At 43.1% G+C, this 19,276-nt stretch overlaps 1 protein-coding gene across 4 annotated transcripts in view; it reads left to right on the top strand.

Annotated features, from left to right (window-relative positions):
• Positions 1-232: 232 nt before the first annotated feature.
• ZDHHC14 (zinc finger DHHC-type palmitoyltransferase 14) overlaps positions 233-19,276 on the top strand; it is a 299,328-nt gene continuing 280,284 nt past the window's right edge. For 2 of the 4 annotated variants that reach the window (XM_054558371.2, XM_054558372.2), the window contains exon 1: positions 233-580. In XM_054558371.2, the coding sequence (XP_054414346.1) occupies positions 336-580 (245 nt within the window). In that variant the 5' untranslated portion in view covers positions 233-335. The remainder of the gene's footprint in view (positions 581-19,276) is intronic. The other 2 variants (XM_002817514.5, XM_002817515.5) reach the window with 1 other exon arrangement.

Genomic DNA, 19,276 nt, shown 5'->3' on the forward strand with positions numbered 1-19,276 from the left:
CGCGCGAGGGGGCGGGCGCTCGGCGACCCGGGGGCCGGCCGGGCTGAGCCCCGCGCCCCGGGACGCGGGCTGGAAGCGACGGAGGAGCGCTGCCGCGGGCTGCGGACCAGCGCCGTCCCCTCACGGAGCGGGGCTTCTGCTATGACAGTTGGGCTCCCCGGAGGGTTAACCTGGGTGTCCTCGGCAAAGTTGTCGCCGAGCCGGGAGCCCGTGTAGGGGCCGCGGCGCCGCGGCTCGGGGGGCGGCCGGGCGGCCGGCGGCGGTCGTGGCTCGGCGGGGCCCGCGCGGCCGGGGGGCTCCTGGGGGTGTGCGCCCCCAGCCGGCTGCCCTCGTGGATGCCTCCCGGCGGCGGCGGGCCCATGAAAGACTGCGAGTACAGCCAGATCAGCACCCACAGCTCCTCCCCCATGGAGTCGCCCCACAAGAAGAAGAAAATCGCGGCCCGGAGGAAATGGGAGGTGTTCCCGGGAAGAAACAAGTTCTTCTGCAACGGGAGGATCATGATGGCCCGGCAGACGGGCGTCTTCTACCTGACGCTCGTCCTCATCCTGGTCACTAGCGGACTCTTCTTCGCCTTCGAGTAAGTGGTGGCGGCCGCTCCCCCGACGCCGCACTCCCCTCGTCTCCCCTGTCCCCCGCCCCTCCTCGGGCTGCTTTCGTTTTCTAGAAGCCTTATCTACTGTAAATTGTTATATAATGCCAGTCTGCGCTCCCTCTTTTTTCTTTTAAAGGTCTGATTGCTTTTGGGCCCCCGGAAAGAACGCCGTTCTGGGCTGGGCTTCTGGGAGCAGGGAGGGAAGGGGTCCACTTGGAAGGGGGGCCAGGCCTTGCTGCTCCAGGTGGCGGATGGGACCCAGCAGGTGGGGCCGCCGGTCCCTGATCCTTGGGGCGCTCTCTACCGAGTTTGGGGACTCAGCAAATCAGCCCAGATGTAGCCTGCCATGGGCAGGTGGGGTGCGATAGATTCCTAAGTCAGGATACATGGAACTGACTTTTCCCCCGTTACTGACAACATATAGGGCATCTTCTTAAGCTCAGTTGACTGAATCTCCCATGTAACTTCGACGAATAATTGAGGAATCTTGGTTATTTCAGGTTTCAAAGTGTCGGCTACGTAGTGTGCCCAGGATAGATCATTTCATTCTCCAGCCTCCTACATGCTCCCTCTGGATTAACAATTTCTTATTTGCCATGAGGTTTCTAAACTCTTCACTTTCAAAAAGGTTGCAATAAAAAGTGTCCAAAACAAACAATTTGGGAACATGTGAAAAGAGACCTTAGGTCTGTTAAGGAAGAGGATGACACTACGTGACAGCTTCCGATTCCAGAAACAGTCTGGACTTTAGGGATTATATCTGGGGGGAAAAAAAAGCGCATGCAAGTCTTCACTGTTTTCAGGAAAATCAAATTGGCCAGTAGCAACTGTCCTCCTGCCAACTAATGAAAGGTCTTCTTATTTATTAACAGTGATTAGATAAAGCAGTTAAACCACATGCCAATCAATTTTGGTTGCTCTTTTTGCATCCAACATTTGGAATGCAACTCCTTATGTAATTTCTGGTATCCTGTGTTCAATGAAAGGTAGAGTTACTTTTTTCCCCCCAGAATTTAAAGAAAGCAATATATTTATAGGGAGCTCTTCTTTGGGCTTCCCAAATCCTGGTTATTATTGGGCATGATACTCCTTCAGTCTCCGCCTCCTCCTGTTGGGTAGGCTCAATTAAAACCTTTTGAATTTATTTACTTTTGTTTCTGATTAGGATAAATAGGCTCTAATTTTGTGCCTGGCTTTTGCTCTTCCAAATGCTGTCTCAATTGGAAATGAATGATCTCTTGACAATGTAATACTTGTCGCTCAAAGCCCTCTGACTCTCAGGAGAAACGTTTTGTATCTGGACACTGTGCTCTGATTAGCAGTTTTAAGAGGACTGAGTTAGACCAGGCAATGAGAAGGATCTCAGATTTAAGCGAATTCCCCTTCCCCAGTCCTTCTCACATACAACTCCTCTCCCCCATTTCCGATGGTGTGTGCAGTTCACGGGTCCCCCTTGATGTTTAGGTTCTGTGTTTGACACTAGTAGGTAGAGTCAGTGGGGAGACCTGTGGACAGGAGGGGAAGGGTGTGAACAGCCGTTCAGAGTGGCAGGGAGACACACTCTACTCGTGCTGCTGTTGCTCCCATGGGCCCCCATTGAGAGCAGCCTCTTGTCCTTACAGACCCTGGAAACTGGAAGAAGGGGCATAGAGGTTCCCCATGAGTTTACGTTATCTGTTAGGATGAACACCGGCACTGGAACCATGATGCCATGTGGTTTAACAGAAATGCCATCTCTCTAATGGTGAATTTAGTTACGGGTGGTCCTCTAGTTGCAGAGTATTAACTGTATTCCTAAAGTTTTTTTTTTTTTTTAATCTTGAACAGATCCAAATTGGCACTTTTGCTCTTTTTAGCGATTTTAACTGTGGAGAAAATGGGTTAATTTTGTGATTCTGTTGCAGAGCTTCAGCCACAAGTGTGCTCCATGGAGGATGATGAATATTTCATTTTCTGTATATACCCAAATCCCCACTGTATGCTTAGGGATCCCCCCAGTTATTACTTAACATCTTTTATTTTCTTCATTCAAACATAGCTTCTAACCAAACCATCATAAATTCATTTTCGTTCCTTGATTTCTGCGTGTGTTTTTTCAAGAGTTCCCAAAAGTCCTCACGAGCAGGTTGTTAGGGATCTTTCTCTGTGTCAGTGTTGTGTTAACTGATGACTAGAAGAATAAATGTGTGTGCCGGGATTTTATTAGCTACTATTTGCAGCATCTTTTTTATATCAGCTCTGTGGGAGTGTATGTGTGTATATGTGTGTGTGTTTGCTCTCCATGGGTGTTGCTTCAACTAGGCAATTTGACATTTCAAGAAAACAAGAGGCCCATCCTAGTATGATGCCTCTGTTTGGAAAAATCAGAGGCTATTCAAGCTACAGAATATTATGGTTTAGCTGAGAATATTTGTCACTGTATTGCTTTCAAATTCTTTATTCATAAATTAAATAACCAACTTGACCAAATTAATTTGCTAGAGACCAAAGAACAAGTTAACCCCATGCAGAGGAAGAAAATACCAACAGACCAATCCCTAAGCGAGATCCAGAGGAAATGCCAGTACTGCCTGCCCCTGGCCTGCCTTTCTCCTGCCTTCCTCTAGTTATGTGGTCCTCTATTTTGATTGTTTAATTTCACGTCTAGATAGCTTTTTTTAAAATTTATTTTTAATTTTTTATAGAGATGGAGTCTGCCTATGTTCCCCAGGCTGGTCTTGAACTTCTGGCCTCAAGTGATCCTCCCACCTTGGCCTCCCAAAGTGCTGGGATTATAGGTGTGAGCCACTGCACCTGGCCATCATGTCTAGATAGCTTTTTATTGGAGACAGAGTCTCACTGTGTTGTCCAGGCTGGAGTGCAGTGGCACAATCATGGCTCACTGTAGCCTCGACTGCCCAGGCTCAAGTGATCCTCCCTTCTCAGTCTCCTTAGTAACTGGAACTGTAGGCGTGCACCACCACGCCCAGCCAAGTTTTGTATTTTTTGTAGAGACATAGGGGTTTCACTATGTTGCTCACTATGATCCTGGGCTCAAGCGATCTCCTGCTTTGGCCTCCCAAAGTGCTGAGATTATAGGCATGAGCCAACGCACCTGGCTATCATGTCTAGATAGCTTTTAATGTTAGTAAAATTCATTGTCAAACATTAGAATTGCATTTCCCCAGTTACACAAAAGCAAATAAAATGTGTGACAAGAAGAGCGAATAACTTAGTCATTTAGTTTTAGCCCTCCGCTGTCTGCAATTCTTCTCTCGTCCCAGCTCTCATTCCTGATCTTGAACAGATGGACAAGAAAGTTTGTCCAAGAGAAATGAACTTACTAGAACTCAGCAACAGGTGTTGATACAGTCTTTAACCCCTGGAGAAAGGCAGGGTAGAAATGATTATTCCCACATCAAAGACGAAGTAAAAGAGGCTTGGTGAGGTTAGTCACCTAGGGTTGCACAGCTAATTAGTGGGAAGGCTTCTGCAAAGCCAGTGCTCTTTCTGACTAATTGTGCTGCTCCTCGTTCAAGTCTAGGGTACTGGTTAAAGGCATGGATTTTGGAAGGACAGACCCTAAGATTCTTACTAGCAGTATAACCCTGGGCAAATGATTGGTCTTTTTTAAGCCTTAGTTTCCCGATCTGTAAACTGAGATTAATAATAATCTACCTTTAAATGATGGGAAGATTAAATGGAAAATGTATACTTTGCACAGTATACAGTATAGTATATACAGTACAGTATATGGTATACTGTGTACCAGTGTTTGGCACATAGCAAGGGCTCAATAAATGGTTCATATTGTTAGAGTAAATCTTAGAAGTAGCCCCCCAAGGACTCTGGTCACCCTTTTCTGAGAGCATTTTGAGGAAGGGAACATGTAGGTTAAGAAGCAACTGTGACTGTGAAAAAGCTCACAACTGTGCAGTCTGCTATAAAGTAAAAACCTGGCCGGGCACAGTGGTTCACGCCTTTAATCCGAGCACTTTGGGAGGCCGAGGCAGGAGGATCACTTGAGCCCAAGAGTTCGAGACCAGCCTGGGCAACATAGTGAGATCCCATCTCTAAGTTTTTAAATAAAAATTTAAAAATATACAAATAAAATAAGCACCTTTGTGTGAGTCCAAGGAGCCTCTGTGAAGCTGTGGCTTTGCTCTTACCCATTCAGAATGGGAGTCCTTCAGGGCTGTCTGGGGACCTGTCCTTATCCAGACTGGATTTCATTTTTGTTTTTGAAGCCACCATCCCAGAACAGTAAAGACAGCACAGAAAGCTACTAGGAGCAACCAGATGCAATCCTGTGCTCTTTCTCAAGCGGGGAGGGACTGCTTATCTGCTGGCATCTTTATGCACTTGTGGAGTACTGATGAAAAGTGACAGCATTTCATAGCTGTGTTTAGGGGAGGTGGGGAGCCGACTGCAGTGCTATCCAGACAGCTCACCCTCTTTGCAGCTATTAAGAGTCTCATCAAGGCTGTCTATGCAATGTCGTCATTCTCACATTCCCAGAAGTAGAATTTGAAAAGATCAGTGAACATTAACAATTTCTTCTTCTCCCTGACATATGGACACATACAGCCTGCCTTTGTTTATAGTTGTAATGTTTAAAATAAAAAATCTTTGGTCCTGAAATGTTAAACTTTCATAGTCTTGCTCACTGGGGCAGAATGAAGGAAACAAACTGAGAGGCTGGGTGAGGTTCGTGTTTTCAGCAGCATCATATGAGGTGAGGAATGTCTGCTTAGATCTGGGGCTTGACTGGGTGTCCGCATTCTACACTGTCACCACAGATAGTTTGGAGGTGTTTCTGGGGCTCAGACACTTGAAAATGTGGGGACATTCTCACATTTCTCATCACTATAAGTCCATTTAAGGTTTTTTAAAAAACCTCTCTTTCTCTCTTTTCCTCCCTCCTTCCTTCCCTTCTTCTTTTTACATTTAGCTAATTCCTCTGAAATAAACGATGAATAATTGGGAGTCAGTAGACCCGGGATCATGTTTGCCTTGAAGATGGAACTTGGGGCTGTCCCCTGCAAATAAAAGTGTCATTTCCAAGAACAACGTCTCCGTTATAGATGGGTAACTTTTATTTTCTAGTAGAGGGTGCTGCCTTTATAACATATAATAACCCCATATTTTCTTACCACCCCCTGGCCATGCCGAACTGCATCAACCTCTCCACCATCTCAGAAAATATCTGCATAGGGTCTCATCTGTTTTTTCCAAGTGCTGTGCCTCATAGAACACCATGGGGTTGATACAGACAATACATGGCCCTCAGGACCTTACCACAGGACAGTTCCTAGGAACATAGTACATGGAGCCAGGGACATTTATAACCCACTGTGGTTCCACAAGAACTTTAGGTGACTTCAAAACCTTATGATCCATTGACATGAAAGCACTAACCCATTCATTTGTGTACATGATCAACACATGTCAGTTCCTTGAGGATAGGGACTCGCCTTGTTCACTGCTGTATCCCCAGGGCTTAGAATAGTACCTGGTCTATAATAGCAAGCTCCCAGTAAATATCTGCTGTTTAATGAAGCAATGGTAATATTGAAACACTTCGGAAAATACCTTTCTTGTGCTTTAGTTTTTGCATTTTGTAAAGCTGTACATTAATAAAAGTTTATAATTAATAATGTCTTGTAAAACACATTTGCCTCAGAAACTTTGATTATTTGATGTAATTCTTCTGAATTCAAGTGTATTAATTAAAGCAGAAGAAAAAGCTTTTCTTAGTTATTTAGAAAACTAGTGATAACACTGGGATGTTCTCTTGGCTAACCAAGACTTCTTTCTAGTATTTGTTTTTGAACTAAATGCTTTAAGCAAATAAAGCACTCTGGGATATATTTGAATGTTACCTAACAACCACTGGCACCTAGAATAATTTCTCATTTTATAGGCTGTTCACTTTGGACACTTGAATTTATCTAACAAAACTCTGAAGGATACTATTGACTACACATGTTTTATTGTGTTCCCTTTTAGCTAGTGGGAAGTGATACTAACTTGTGCAGAAAGGACTCCTCTAGGTTCCTATAATAAGATAGTGATGGTTAATTATTTAATGGGCCATATCTGCATATCCTGGAGATTTTTTTTCTTTTTCAGTACAGTGTTGCACATAATTTATTCGTGGCAGAGTTATTATGTCTTAGCAAGAAAATTTAAATTAAGAGTTGCAAGGAAATGCATTTGTTATTTTATAGCTGAGGTTGTTAGGGAAGTGAAAAATAGTGGTGATCAATAGATACTTAATTAGTTACATCCAGGAATTTGGATCTAATAAAATGTCAGTTAATTTAGATAAGGGTTGGGGACTAACCTAATGCTTTTGTTCAGTTCATCACTAAATATGAAGGTTAGTCCCATTTCAAACTTATTTTTATAAACTGGATGATCTTCTACCTCCCCAATTTCCATCTTTTAAAAAATGTAATGTGAGATTAATACAGAAGATGATATGTAACATTTGCAAGTTTTGCAAATATAAAAGGCACCCATGAAACTACCACCCAACCCAAGAAGCACATCACAGCAGTGCTTTCAGTCTACTCGGTCCTCTGTCTTGGCCCAGTCCCATCTTCCTGCCCCTCCCTGAGGTCGTCACAGTCTGAGCTTGGTAATTATCAGCACCTTGCTTTGTCTTCTCTCAGGGATTTTGGCTATGTGTATTCCCAAACAATAGGTTGTTTAGTTTGGTTTATTTTTCTTTACAAATATGGTATCATGCCGTATGTAGTCTTGTAAAAAATGCCAACATTGATTTAATATGGATTTAACATAAGATAGCATCACAGCATAGTACTTAAAGCAGTCTATTCATGAATCCATGTAATTCTGCAGATGGCATAACTTTTATTTTGAAATGATTTCAAACTTCTAGAAAGGTTGCAAGACTAAAGAACTCTGTATACTCTCCATTCAGATTCATCAATTGTTAACATATTTCTGCAATTATTTCTGTCTTTTTCTCTCTCTTCCTCAATCTTGCGATTAATAGTTTCCCCCTCAGACCATTGAAGAGTGAGTTGCAGATATTATGTTCCTTTATATCCAAATACTTCTGCATGTAATTTTTAAGAAAAAGGATGTTCTCATATAAATACAGTAATGGCATCAGTTTTAGGAAATCTAACATAGATGCAACAGTCCATATTCAGATTTTGCCATTTGTCCCAATATTGTTGGGTTTATCATCATGGTATTTGTTTTCTATTTAACTAATGCATATTTTGTTTCTCTTTTCCACCTTTTGGTTTCTTTTAGATTAATTGCATATTTTTAGTATTTCATTTTATCTTTAACAAAATTTTAGGCTATGTTTCTTTGTGCTATTTTTATTAATTGCTTAAGAGATTACAGTGTGCGTTTTTAACCAATTACAGTCTATCTCCAAATAATAGTATTATTCTTCACAAATAATGCAAGAAATAGAAAACATTATAATTCCTCTTACTCCTTCCACCCTTTGTACCCATTGTCATATATTTTACATCCATATATGCTATAAAGCCAGTAATGTTATTATTTTTAAACAATCAGTAGCTTTTAAAAGAAAAATAAATTTGTGTAAAATAAATTTATTTTAAAACACATATACACACATATAAGATAGAAAACATATATACATATGTACATATATTAAATAGAGATAATTTTAAGCGGACTTTTATATTTATCTTCATGTATTTACCGTTTCTGGTACTCTTCATTTCTTCTAATTATATCATTTTCCTTTGGCTTAAATTACTATCAGCATTTCTTATATGCAAGTCTGCTGGTGACAAATTATCTTGGTTTTTGCTTTTTCTGAAAAAGTTTATTTTTGCCTTCATTTTAAGAGCATATTTTTACTAGACGTAGAATTCTAGGTTGATAAGTGTTTTTCCTATCAGACCTTTGATGATATTAGCCCATTGTCTTCTGATCTGTTGTTTCTGATGAGACCTTAGTTGTTACTTTTTTTAGCATTTCCCCCCATATGTCATGTGTGATATATCTCCAGCTGATTTTCTGTTTGTCTTTTGTTTTCAGTAGTTGGAATATGATAACATGCCTATGTATGGTTTTCTTTACATTTATCCCGCTTGGGGTTTGCTGAGCTTCTTGGATCTGTGGACTGATATCTTTCATCAGTTTTTGAAATTTTTTCATTCTTTTTTCAAATATTTCTTCAGTACCTGTTTTCTTTCCTGGAACTCCAGTTAATTATATATGACATCATTTTATATAGTCCCATAATTTTTAGATACTTTATTCCATGTTTTTGTCAATTCTTTTCTTTTCCTCCTTGTGTTTTAGTTTGGATAATTCCTGTCGGATTGTCTTCCAGTTTAATATTTCTATGTTAAGCCAATTTTGATAACTTATTTTTGATATCTTTTTTTTATTTTGAGCATTTCTACACTTAAAAAATAGTTTTTAAGGAGTCTGCTTTATTCTGCTGAAATCCTCCATCTGTTCATGGTTGTGTTAATATTTTCTGCTAGATCCTTTCATATGTTTATTAGTCATCCTTTAATAATTCCAACATCTACATCATCTCTGAATCTGTTTCTTTGGACTGTTTCTTCTCTTGATTATGGGTTATAGTTTCTTTCTTCCTTCATGCCTTGTAATTTTTTTTATTGCATACCAGACATTGTATGTAAGAGAAATATAAAGTCTATAGTAATTTAAATTCTTTTTTCAGGCCACTAGTGTGTGTGAGTCAATCTAGTTTGTAATGGAAACAGGTTTGGGCCTTGGGGAAGCTTCAGTTAGATTCATTTTATCACTGGCTTCAAATGTTTTGAGGGCAGAATCAGGACTTCCCCCTTAGCAGGGCTTGAGATCTGAGCCCTGGAAAAACTCTGGAGGTTTTTAAATGCTTCACAGTCCAGGACCAGCTTACCAAACTGTGGAAGATTTCTGTTTTTCAGCCTGACTGCTGGCTTTTTGGGTCACTGGGGAGTTGTCTTTGTGTCAGTCTTGCACCAAGTTTCTGTACCTCAAGAAATCTTCCCTGCACAGCTGCTGTGCCCCAGCTTTTGGAGGGCTACTGCAGTGGTCCAAGTGAAGGCCTGGAGTACCTCAGAGTGACTTTCTCAGTTTTTAGATTCTGACCCTTTTATACCATACCCTGAAGCTAAGTCCTGTAGGCTTCAGAGAAGATGTCTCTCTAGTCTCCTCCCCTACCCCCAGCCTTTGGTGTAGTTTTGTTGTGTTTTTGGTAAAGTTCATTTGATAAAGAGGTGGCTGGTGGCTAGGCCTCCTTGGAATTATAATTCATATGGCAGTCCACATATGGCCATTAATGTGGGTTAAAAATTTAGCTGATTTCTCCTCACTCCTGTTTATGGTGGATTCCTGTTCTTCCTGCTGCTTTGCTAGGGAAGGAAGCAGCTATTGGCCTTTTTTCTCTTGGGAAGGACTTGACACATTTAGGCTTCTTTGCATTCTCAGCTCCCTGACAGATTTTTTTCAGACTATGCTTTTGTAGCTAATCTGGCTCGTTCTCATTGTTAGAGTGGGAGTGATTGCTCTCACAACTTTCAACTTGTGATTGTTGAAAACTTAATACTGTATTTCTCAGATTCATTTATGTTTTTGCATATATATGTAATTCATTTTTACTGCTGTAGGATTTGATTTGTGTAAATATGCCCGGTTTATTCCTCCTATGCTTTTTAATCTTTCTTTCTTTGACTTCTTACTGATTCTTGGCATTTGCTGTCATTTTGTATGTAATGCAGAATCTGCAAGACTTCCATTTTACAGATTTTGATCCTCTTAAATCTGTCTTGCCAATGACTATGACATCTAGACCCAAATGCTTAGGTCTGGATAAGTGAGAGAGAATTTAGCATGGGATTCATTGGCTTTTATGTTTTATTAAAATATTTATTACAATGATAAATCCTAGCTATCAACTGATCATTGAAGTTATATACAGTTAAGAGCATGGTTTATAGAAACATATATCCTTATGATGAGTGAGGTACTTTATCACAGATCTTCATCTCCTAGCTTAATTTGATGCTGATTTTTCTTGACTTTAAAAGAAAGTTAATTTTTTTTCTTTTTCTTTATCCCTTATAATACTTTGTGCTTTGAAGCTCTTCTCTGATCTCATACCTAATGTGTATACAGCCCCCCCGTGTGTTGGGGTGGGACTTCTCATGTGGCCAGCTTTCTTTGGAAGCCTTGATAGCAAGGGTTTCTGATTGAACCAGCCAGGCCTCTGCTCTTGTAGACTTTCTAGTCTTCGGTCCTTACCTGAGAGAAAAAATTGTTTCCTTTGCCATGACTGGATCCATAATTAAGAGAAAGATTTTGTGTGTGTGTGTGTGTGTGTGTGTGTGTGTTCATCCCCCTCGACTCCAATCCTTCTATCTGTAGAAGTTAGATGATCTTTAATTTAGGTCTGTTTTTGCCTTTACCTCCTTTTTCCTTCATAGCTGGAGCTAACATACCGTTAGAGTAGACCTCCCTGTCTCCCTCTAGAGACTTTGGAGGTAGACTTGCTTTCAACTGCAATGGCACTTTTTAATTTTATAACAATTTTTTTAAATTATTTTTTTTTGAGATGGAGTTGCCCAGGCTGTTGTTGCCCAGGCTGGAGTGCAATGGCGCCATCTCGGCTCACCGCAACCTCTGCCTCCCGTGTTCAAGCAATTCTCCTGCCTCAGCCTCTCGAGTAGCTGGGATTATAGGCGTGCACCATCACACCCAGCTAATTTTGTATTTTAGTAGAGACGGGGTTCCTCCATGTTGGTCAGGCTAGTCTTGAACTCCCACCCTCAGGTGATTCGCCTGCCTCGGCCTCTCAAAAGTGCTGGAATTATAAGCATGAGCCACCACACCCAGCCTATTTTAGAACAACTTAAACACACTTTAGTACACTATTTAAAAACAGCAGTATAATCATTTCTGTACATCTTCAAACTAGATTTTAAAAACTGCTGACTTCCATGCTGTTGAGAGCCATGGGAATGAGGTGGGGCCCAGCAAAGCAGCTGATAGAAGAGGGTGTAGCCAACGGCCCTGCCTGTGACTTGCCCTGAGATAATCTTATCAGTGGAGGAATGGCGATCTAACCCACTTGGGAAGGAATTTGAGCTCTATAAGTCTGCTATCTTTTGGTGGTTTTCAGGCATAGCTCATGAATACAAGGCAACAGCTTATTTTAACAATAAATACCAGCGTCTATTGGAGATGTTACTTCTACTTGCTGAGAAATGATTGCCCTTCTTGTACTGATCATAGAAATAAAATAAGTCTCTAAAATGTGTGTTCCTGGCTACTTCCTTGACATAATCTGGTATTTTTCTCAGTCTTCACTTTTCCCTTTCTGTCATAAGATCTCTCCTAAGTGTACCATCTCTGGTGGTATAAGATACTGTGACTACTTTTTCTTTTTTTGAAACTTTTTCTTCCTTTAACTTCTAGGATGTTCCTCTCCCACTTACCTTTAATTATTTCTTATTCTCCTGCATCATGTATCTCTTCTTTCTTTCTTGCCTTTAAGTAACTTTGTTCCTCTCTCTCCTGCCTGTCTTAACTTTCCTAAGCAAGTTTGCACGGTCATGGTGGTTGCTCTGGCCTTTGCGAATGTGACCTTCATCTCTATGTCTCTGTCCCCTGCTTAGAGCACCTGCCCCCTGACCTGGCATTTCCTCTTGCCTGTAGAGATCTCTGCCGAGGTGTCCTCTGACTCCCAGAAAGCAAGTCATTGAAAGCTGAATGGCCTGCAGTTTCTTCTCAATAGACAGTCTCAGGGCCCCACCACTCTCAGGAAAGAACATTTCCTGGGTTGCAGAACTGTGGCCTGGGAACATTCTCACTTCCACCCTTCCTGCCTACCTGCCGCCATCAGGCTCTACACCTCCTTTCCTTCCTTGTCTCTTAGACCGCATTCTTCCTCTCTGTGTCTGTACTTAAGGTTCTGGTTCACAATCATTTCACAGATTCTTTGACACTTTTCCCATGAAAAGGTGGAGTCTGATTCCTCTCCTCTGGAATATGGGCCAGCCCACATATGAAGGACAGAATGTGTCAGAAATGATGCTGTGTGATTTCCAAGGTGAGGTTAGAAAACATGGCAAGGTTTCCACCTGCTTCTCTCTCTCTCTCTCTCTCACTTGAGACATCCACCTTTGGAGCCCTGAGCTGCCGTACAAGAAGTCTAGCTCTCTGGACACCCCCATAATACAGAGGCCGCGTAGAGGGGTTTAGACCACATAGCAATAGAGGTGACAGTGGAACCCCAGCTGAGTAAATGAACCTTCATGTGCTTCGACTCCCCCACCTCCATGACCCCACCCCACTCCCACTTTTTTGAGCCATCCCAGTGAAAGCCAAATGGAGCAGATGTGAGCAGTTCCTGTGGCACTCTGCCTAAATTGTAGAGTGATGGCCAAAATAACATCATCGTTGCCTTAACCCACTATATCTTGGGGCACTTTATTGTACAGCCACAGTAACTGGAAAACTTAACTGCCAGAACGTCTCAAATGAAGTGTTGGGACTGGTTTGGGGCATGCAGCGATTCATGTGTGACCAACAACACTGAAGTTACAGGGCTGAAGTTTGAGAATTTTTTAAAAATGATGGTAAATTCAGGGTCAGCTCTTCCCACTCCCTTCCATTCCAGAATGCTTCTTTAAGCAGGAGAGACAGGGGTTGCAGCCAGTTCATGCACCCATAATTTTGCCCAATCCCAGCACTTGCTTGAAGCAGCCCTTCATCTCGTGTGGCCTGGTGGGAAAGTAGTGAGTACTGACAGTTTAGACCCTCACCAGCCCACACCTGGATGGTGTTGCCAGCTTTCTTCCTCACTCCTTGTCTCTATTTTTATTTTTATTTACTTTTTTGAGATAAGGTCTTGCTCTGTTACCCAGGCTAGAATGTAGTGACATGATCATAGCTTACCACAGCCTTGACCTGCTGGGCTCAAGCAATCCTCCCACGTCAGCCTCTGGAGTAGCTGGAACTATAGGCACATACCACCACACCTAGCCAATTTTTTTTTTTTTTTTAGTAGCGATGGGGTCTCACTATGTTGCCCAGGCTGTTCTCGAATTCCTGAGCTCAAGTGATTCTCCCACCTCGGCCTCCCAAAGTGCTGAGATTACAGGTGTGAGCCACCACACCTAGCCTCTCCGTCTCTATTATTCCTTCACTCTAGCCTTAAAAATCCCAAGTTCCGCCGGGTGTGGTGGCTCATGGCTATAATCCTAGCCCTTTGGGAGGCCAAGGCCAGTGTATCAGGAGGTCAGAAGATTGAGACCATCCTGGCCAACGTGGTGAAACCCTGTCTCTACTAAAATACAAAAAATTCGCCGGGCATGGTGGCATGCGCCTGTAGTCCCAGATACTCGGGAGGCTGAGGCAGGGGAATCACTTGAACCCGGGAGGCAGAGGTTTCAGTGAGCTGAGATTATGCCACTGCACTCCAGCCTGGTGACAGAGCAAGACTCCGTCTCAAAAATAGAATAAAATAAAATAAAATAAAAAAATAAAAAAATCCCAAGTTTCTTACTGTACTGTGTCTGTTACGTATAGTGATAGACTCATACACCTATTGGGAAACTAAATCTGTGCAAAGCTGTATAAAATCGGTACTTGAGGCTTTTCTATTTTTCTCATAATTTATTAAGAGCAACAGATGAGAGTCTCTATTCCCTAAGATCTCAGTGTATAGCAGTCCTGTTGATTTAGGTCTGCTTTTGCCTTTACCTCCTTGTCCCTTCATAGCTGGAGCTAACATACCATTAGAGTAGACCTCCCTGTCTCCCTCTAGATATAGAAACACAACTCTCATAGGGACACCTTTTTGACACTGTCATGTGCCAGGATGTTCACCCCTCCCTGGGTTAGTGAGAAGGCCAGGGGCCTGTTTCACCTGCTGACCATGCTGTTGACACACCGAGGCCTTTCCAGAAATAACCTATGGTGGCCTCGTGGTCTGTAGAGCCTTGCTGTCCCACAAGGGGACAGCTAGGCAAGTAATGACTCCTAGCAAGCTGATCTTTCCAGTGAGCCTCAGATTTATATAATCAAAGCAATTTATCATCTTGAATGCTCGTATTTTGGGGTCTTTTAATGCCATGAGTTTCCCATACACACATTCTTGATGGCAGATAAGGGCATTTTTGAACATAAAAGCCAAAGTCAAGTTAAATTCTGCAGCTATATATAGTCTATTTGTCTTTTTAAGCAGGAAGAAGAATTCTTGACTTAAATTATCTCACACTTACAAACTTGATACAGATTTTCCTGCCTCTCTTTAAGATTGAAACCTATGCAAGTTAAATTTCAGCATGGTCCTAACACACACAGTCAAATGGTGATTATGGCTCTATTTAGGAAACACACTGAGTTTGTGTTTGTGTTCTTATTCCATTAGCTATAAGCAAATTTTGCAGATATTTCAAGAGGTATGCTCTTGTCTTCTTAAAGGTAGATAGATACTGAATGTTGGAGAAGCCCACTCTTCCCATCATAACATTATTACTTAGGATTAACAGTGTTTTATATAGAAACTGTATTTCTTCTTTGGCTCAAAAAAACAAAGGTAGGAAGTATTGCTTTTAAGCTGTATGCCTTTATTGAGCTAGGAAACTACTAACATTCTATTTTTTAATTTAGAAGTTGAAGTGGCAATGAAGTAGAGTTCCACTTATTTCTGTCTAAGTTCTCTGCCTCTTGGCTTCGGATGGTGAGACAAGGAATGATCTACCAGGACAATGTCATCCCCTTGAACCTGAGATAAAGATTATTCTTGACTCTTATGTGAAATTGTTGATTTTGGAAGGTTGTATGGGTTTGTGGACCATAGCTGGTATTGTCAAGACAGATCTCAAGCTTCCCTGAATGGGAACCCCAGTCAAGCGTAAAGGGGGAGACAAGTATGGAAATAAATGGAGAGTTGTTCTCCTTACTTCCCATTCTCTCTTCCCCCAGATTTAGTTTTCTTTTGCTGCTGTAATGAATTGTTACAAACTGAGTGGCTTGAAACAACACAGATTGATTATCTTACAGTCTGTACATCAGAAGTCTAGTCTAATCCTGCTCTCCCTGGGCTACAATCAGGGTGTCAGCAGGGCTGTGTTCCTTCTGGCAGCTGTAGGGGAAATGCTCTTTCCTTGCCTTTTTCTGCTTCTGGAGCTATCTTGCAGCCCCCTCCCTCCATCCTCAAAGCCAGCGAGGCTCCGTGTCTTCCTTCCATCATCACACCTCCCTCTGCCTGCAGCCAGGAAGGGCTTTCTGCTTTTAAGAACCCATGGGATTCCCTGGGCCCACCTGGATGACCCAGGAGTTTCAGCTCAAGGCCCTTAATGTATCACAGCTGCAGAGTCCCTTTGGCACTATAAGGTAACGTGTTCACAGGTTCTGGGGATTAGGATGTGGATGTTTTTGGGGGAATGTTATTCTCCCTTCCACACCCGGATTCTTATTGTTCCCTGTATGAAGCTGGACTTGAACGTCTGAAGACTTTTCTGCAGCGCTCTGAGGGGGGCTGTCCCGAGACAGTAGGAGGTGGGAGGGGATTATTTGTCTGGCTGACCACCGTGTCCATTATGGTTAATGACACTTGCCTCTTGCAGATGGGTCCGCCACCCAGTGCAAAGACACAGGCTTTGGGGAGACAACTGCCAGGGGAGAGAGAGAGAATCCAGCCTGGCAGGCAGCATGGGGTTAGCTTCCCAGCTCCCCAGCCCCCCAGCCCCCCAGCTCCCCAGCCCCCCAGCTCCCCAGATGGCCCCAGGTAGGCAGAGATCGGGGCAGAGGAGACAGTGTGGACAGTGACTGGATTCAGTAGAGTATGGAAACAGGGACGAGTGTCCCTAGAGAGCAGCGTCCCTGGCCCGAGACTGACGTACCGCTAGAAGCTTTTGCCCAGCAGGCTGGGTGGGCCCAAAAGTGCCAGGCCAGGCTGCAGTCCTGGAGGGAACCTGGCAGGGTCAGGGCAGGGTTGTGGTTACTTCCACTGGCATCATGTCAGGGTGGAGGGGCGGCCTGCTGGCAGGGGGAAGAGTCTCTAATGCCAGGTGGGGCTGTTGCTGCTCTGTCTCCTCTGGGGCTAAATTGAGGGCCTGCTGAGCCATCCTTCATTTGGGTGGAGGAAAGGGAAGCAGAGGCTGGAGGCCAGGCTGAATCTGACATCTAACTCAATTTCCTTCTCAGTGTGGGATAGTCCTGTCTCCTCCAAAGAAGATTTTAGAGTACATCAGTGTCCCCCTGCCCCCACCAAGGTAGAATAATGGGAATAATTACTGATGTTCCAGAAACAGCTTGAATAAGTACTCTTTCTTCTGGGCCAAGAAGACTGTGAAGATGTTTTATAAGAACACAGTTGATTGTATCAAATTAAAATGTTTCTTATTTTGTAATACATTTTGCCATTCTTACTTATTTTCCATTTTTTTGCTTAGAGAAAGGAATTCTGTCGTTATAATGACTCCTCTGAAACGATGGCTTATTGCATCTCCACTGACCAGTACAAGAGAAGAGGAAAAGCTCTGTGTGTCTGACAGTAAACATTAAGTGGGGATTTAGCTTGCTCATTTCCACGGCATCCACAGTTAGGTTAATTCAGTCTCCAAAGAAAAATGATTTTACTTGAAATGTCTGGTTGTATACATGGATCAAAATAATTGAGACGTTTATGAAGCTCTGCAGTTTTCCAGAGGGGACCTGCATGACTGTTTTCCAGAAAGTTGTCAGACCTTGCTTTCCTGATTAGCAGCAGTTAGGGGGGTGCATAAAAGCACCCCTTCAGAACAGAGTGTCATTTCCATTTCTTTCAGGCCACTTATTTTTTCCAACTTTTTTTTCCATATCTTCATAAATGTTTCACTCTTCTTTTGTTAGTATTTCTTAGTCTCTTGAGTCAAGAAATATTTACTTGAGTATGATTGCATGCATAAGTAGTGTGCGTTAGAGATACGTTACCTGTAAGACACCACAGTGCTGGGTAGATCCGGGTGCCATTGTCTGTTGCCAGGGCCAAAGTTGGTATTTTGTAAGTGTTCAAGTAAGCACCATGCCATGGGATAAGAAATAAAAGTGTTTGCCTCATCTGTCATCTGTAGTTGTGTATATATGCCCTCTCTTCGGGCGGGCTTAGGTCTCTTCTCATAATTTGTGCCTTTTCGCTCATAACAGTCTGGTTTCAAAGGCACAAAAACAGTTGTTGTTATTGTCACTTATATGAAGAATACAGAGCTCCTAGAAGGCTGATGAGTTCATGAAGAAGAAAGCTCTGGAACCAGGATCCCTCACCTTGGTGGACTTCCCACCACTGGAGCGGCTTCCCTGCCGGGCCAGGGCTGACCCTGGCAAGGGCTCTTCCAGGCGCACATTCCTTTGCACATTGCAGCTGTCGGTAGACCGTGCATGATTTCACCATTCTCCATGGCCCCTTTCCATAGACCAGGCTGGCTGAGTGGCCCTGATCCTGATGCCCCACATGGAACTTTCTGCAGGTGCAGGTCCAAGGTGGGCCTGCGACAAGAACTGGTCAGATTACTTTCAAAGGGGACAGGGAGGATGACATTTGGGGCAAGGAGAGTTTTATTCAGAACCATTTGTGTTGTTACCATCAGGGCTGGATTAAAATGTTTCAAAAGCTATCAATACTGAGAAGTGTACGGTAACCTCCTTCTCCATCACCACGTGTAATTTATATACTGAAATACACTGTGAACCATAACATGGAACTTTTCCCAATTGCAAAATTCTGAATAAATTCATTGAAGCTGAACTTTTTTTCATTTTTTCTTGCCCCTTCCTTGCTGCTTCCCTAGACCGTGGTGTGGTCCGCCCTTGGGCAGCTCAGTGGAGATCCCACTCATAGACAGTGGGACAGAGGGATAGAGCCACACCACCAGCCACAGCTCTGCAGGCCTTTTTTGGTGACCCTCCTTGGGAATGGTCCTCTCCCTATGTGAGAAAGGCTGCTGTCACCTTCATCCTGAGAGCTGCTCCCAGCACTGTGCTCTGTTCCTGGGAAGGCAGCAGTGGGGTTGATGACTGGATAGCCCCCGCTGCACCCTATACCCCCAAACAGTGCCCTTCAAAACTTTTAAAGGGTGACCTACACCCTCTACATCCAGTAACACATCATGGAGATCCAGGGCACACACACACACAGAGAAAGGAAAATTTCATGAAACAGCACTTACTCTGACCATGTGTAGTGAACTGTATTCTATTCTACTCTATTGTTTATTCTAGAATATTTCACTTAAATAATGCTTCTTGATTTCAAGACCCACAACCTGCAACTTGGAAAACACTACTCCATACCCCAGTTCCCTGAGTCCCTCGCTGCTGCCCATGGATGTCAAGATGCCTCATACTCTTGTGTTCACCCTGCTGTGCCTTCTGCTCAGAACTCCTGCCCCGTTCCAGCCACGAACCTATGAAATGCAAATAGCGGACGCCTTCCTGATGCCCCTGGCAGTAACCCTGCAGCATTCCCCCAGGTCCCGCTTTCTTCCTTTGGCTCTGCCTCTTAGCAGCGAGTGCCGGTCTCCCTGTGCAGCTGTGCACACCTTTATCATCCCCTGGCCTGTGCACTCACCGAGCCCAGAGCCCTGTCTTATTGATCTTTGTCTCCTGTGCCTCTGATACTAGCGTGTGGCTCACAGTGGGCACTAAATCAATCTTTCTAGCACTGCATTAAAAACA

The sequence above is a fragment of the Pongo abelii genome, chromosome 5 (assembly GCF_028885655.2).
Source record: "Pongo abelii isolate AG06213 chromosome 5, NHGRI_mPonAbe1-v2.0_pri, whole genome shotgun sequence".
In the NCBI taxonomy this organism is placed as follows: domain Eukaryota; kingdom Metazoa; phylum Chordata; class Mammalia; order Primates; family Hominidae; genus Pongo; species Pongo abelii.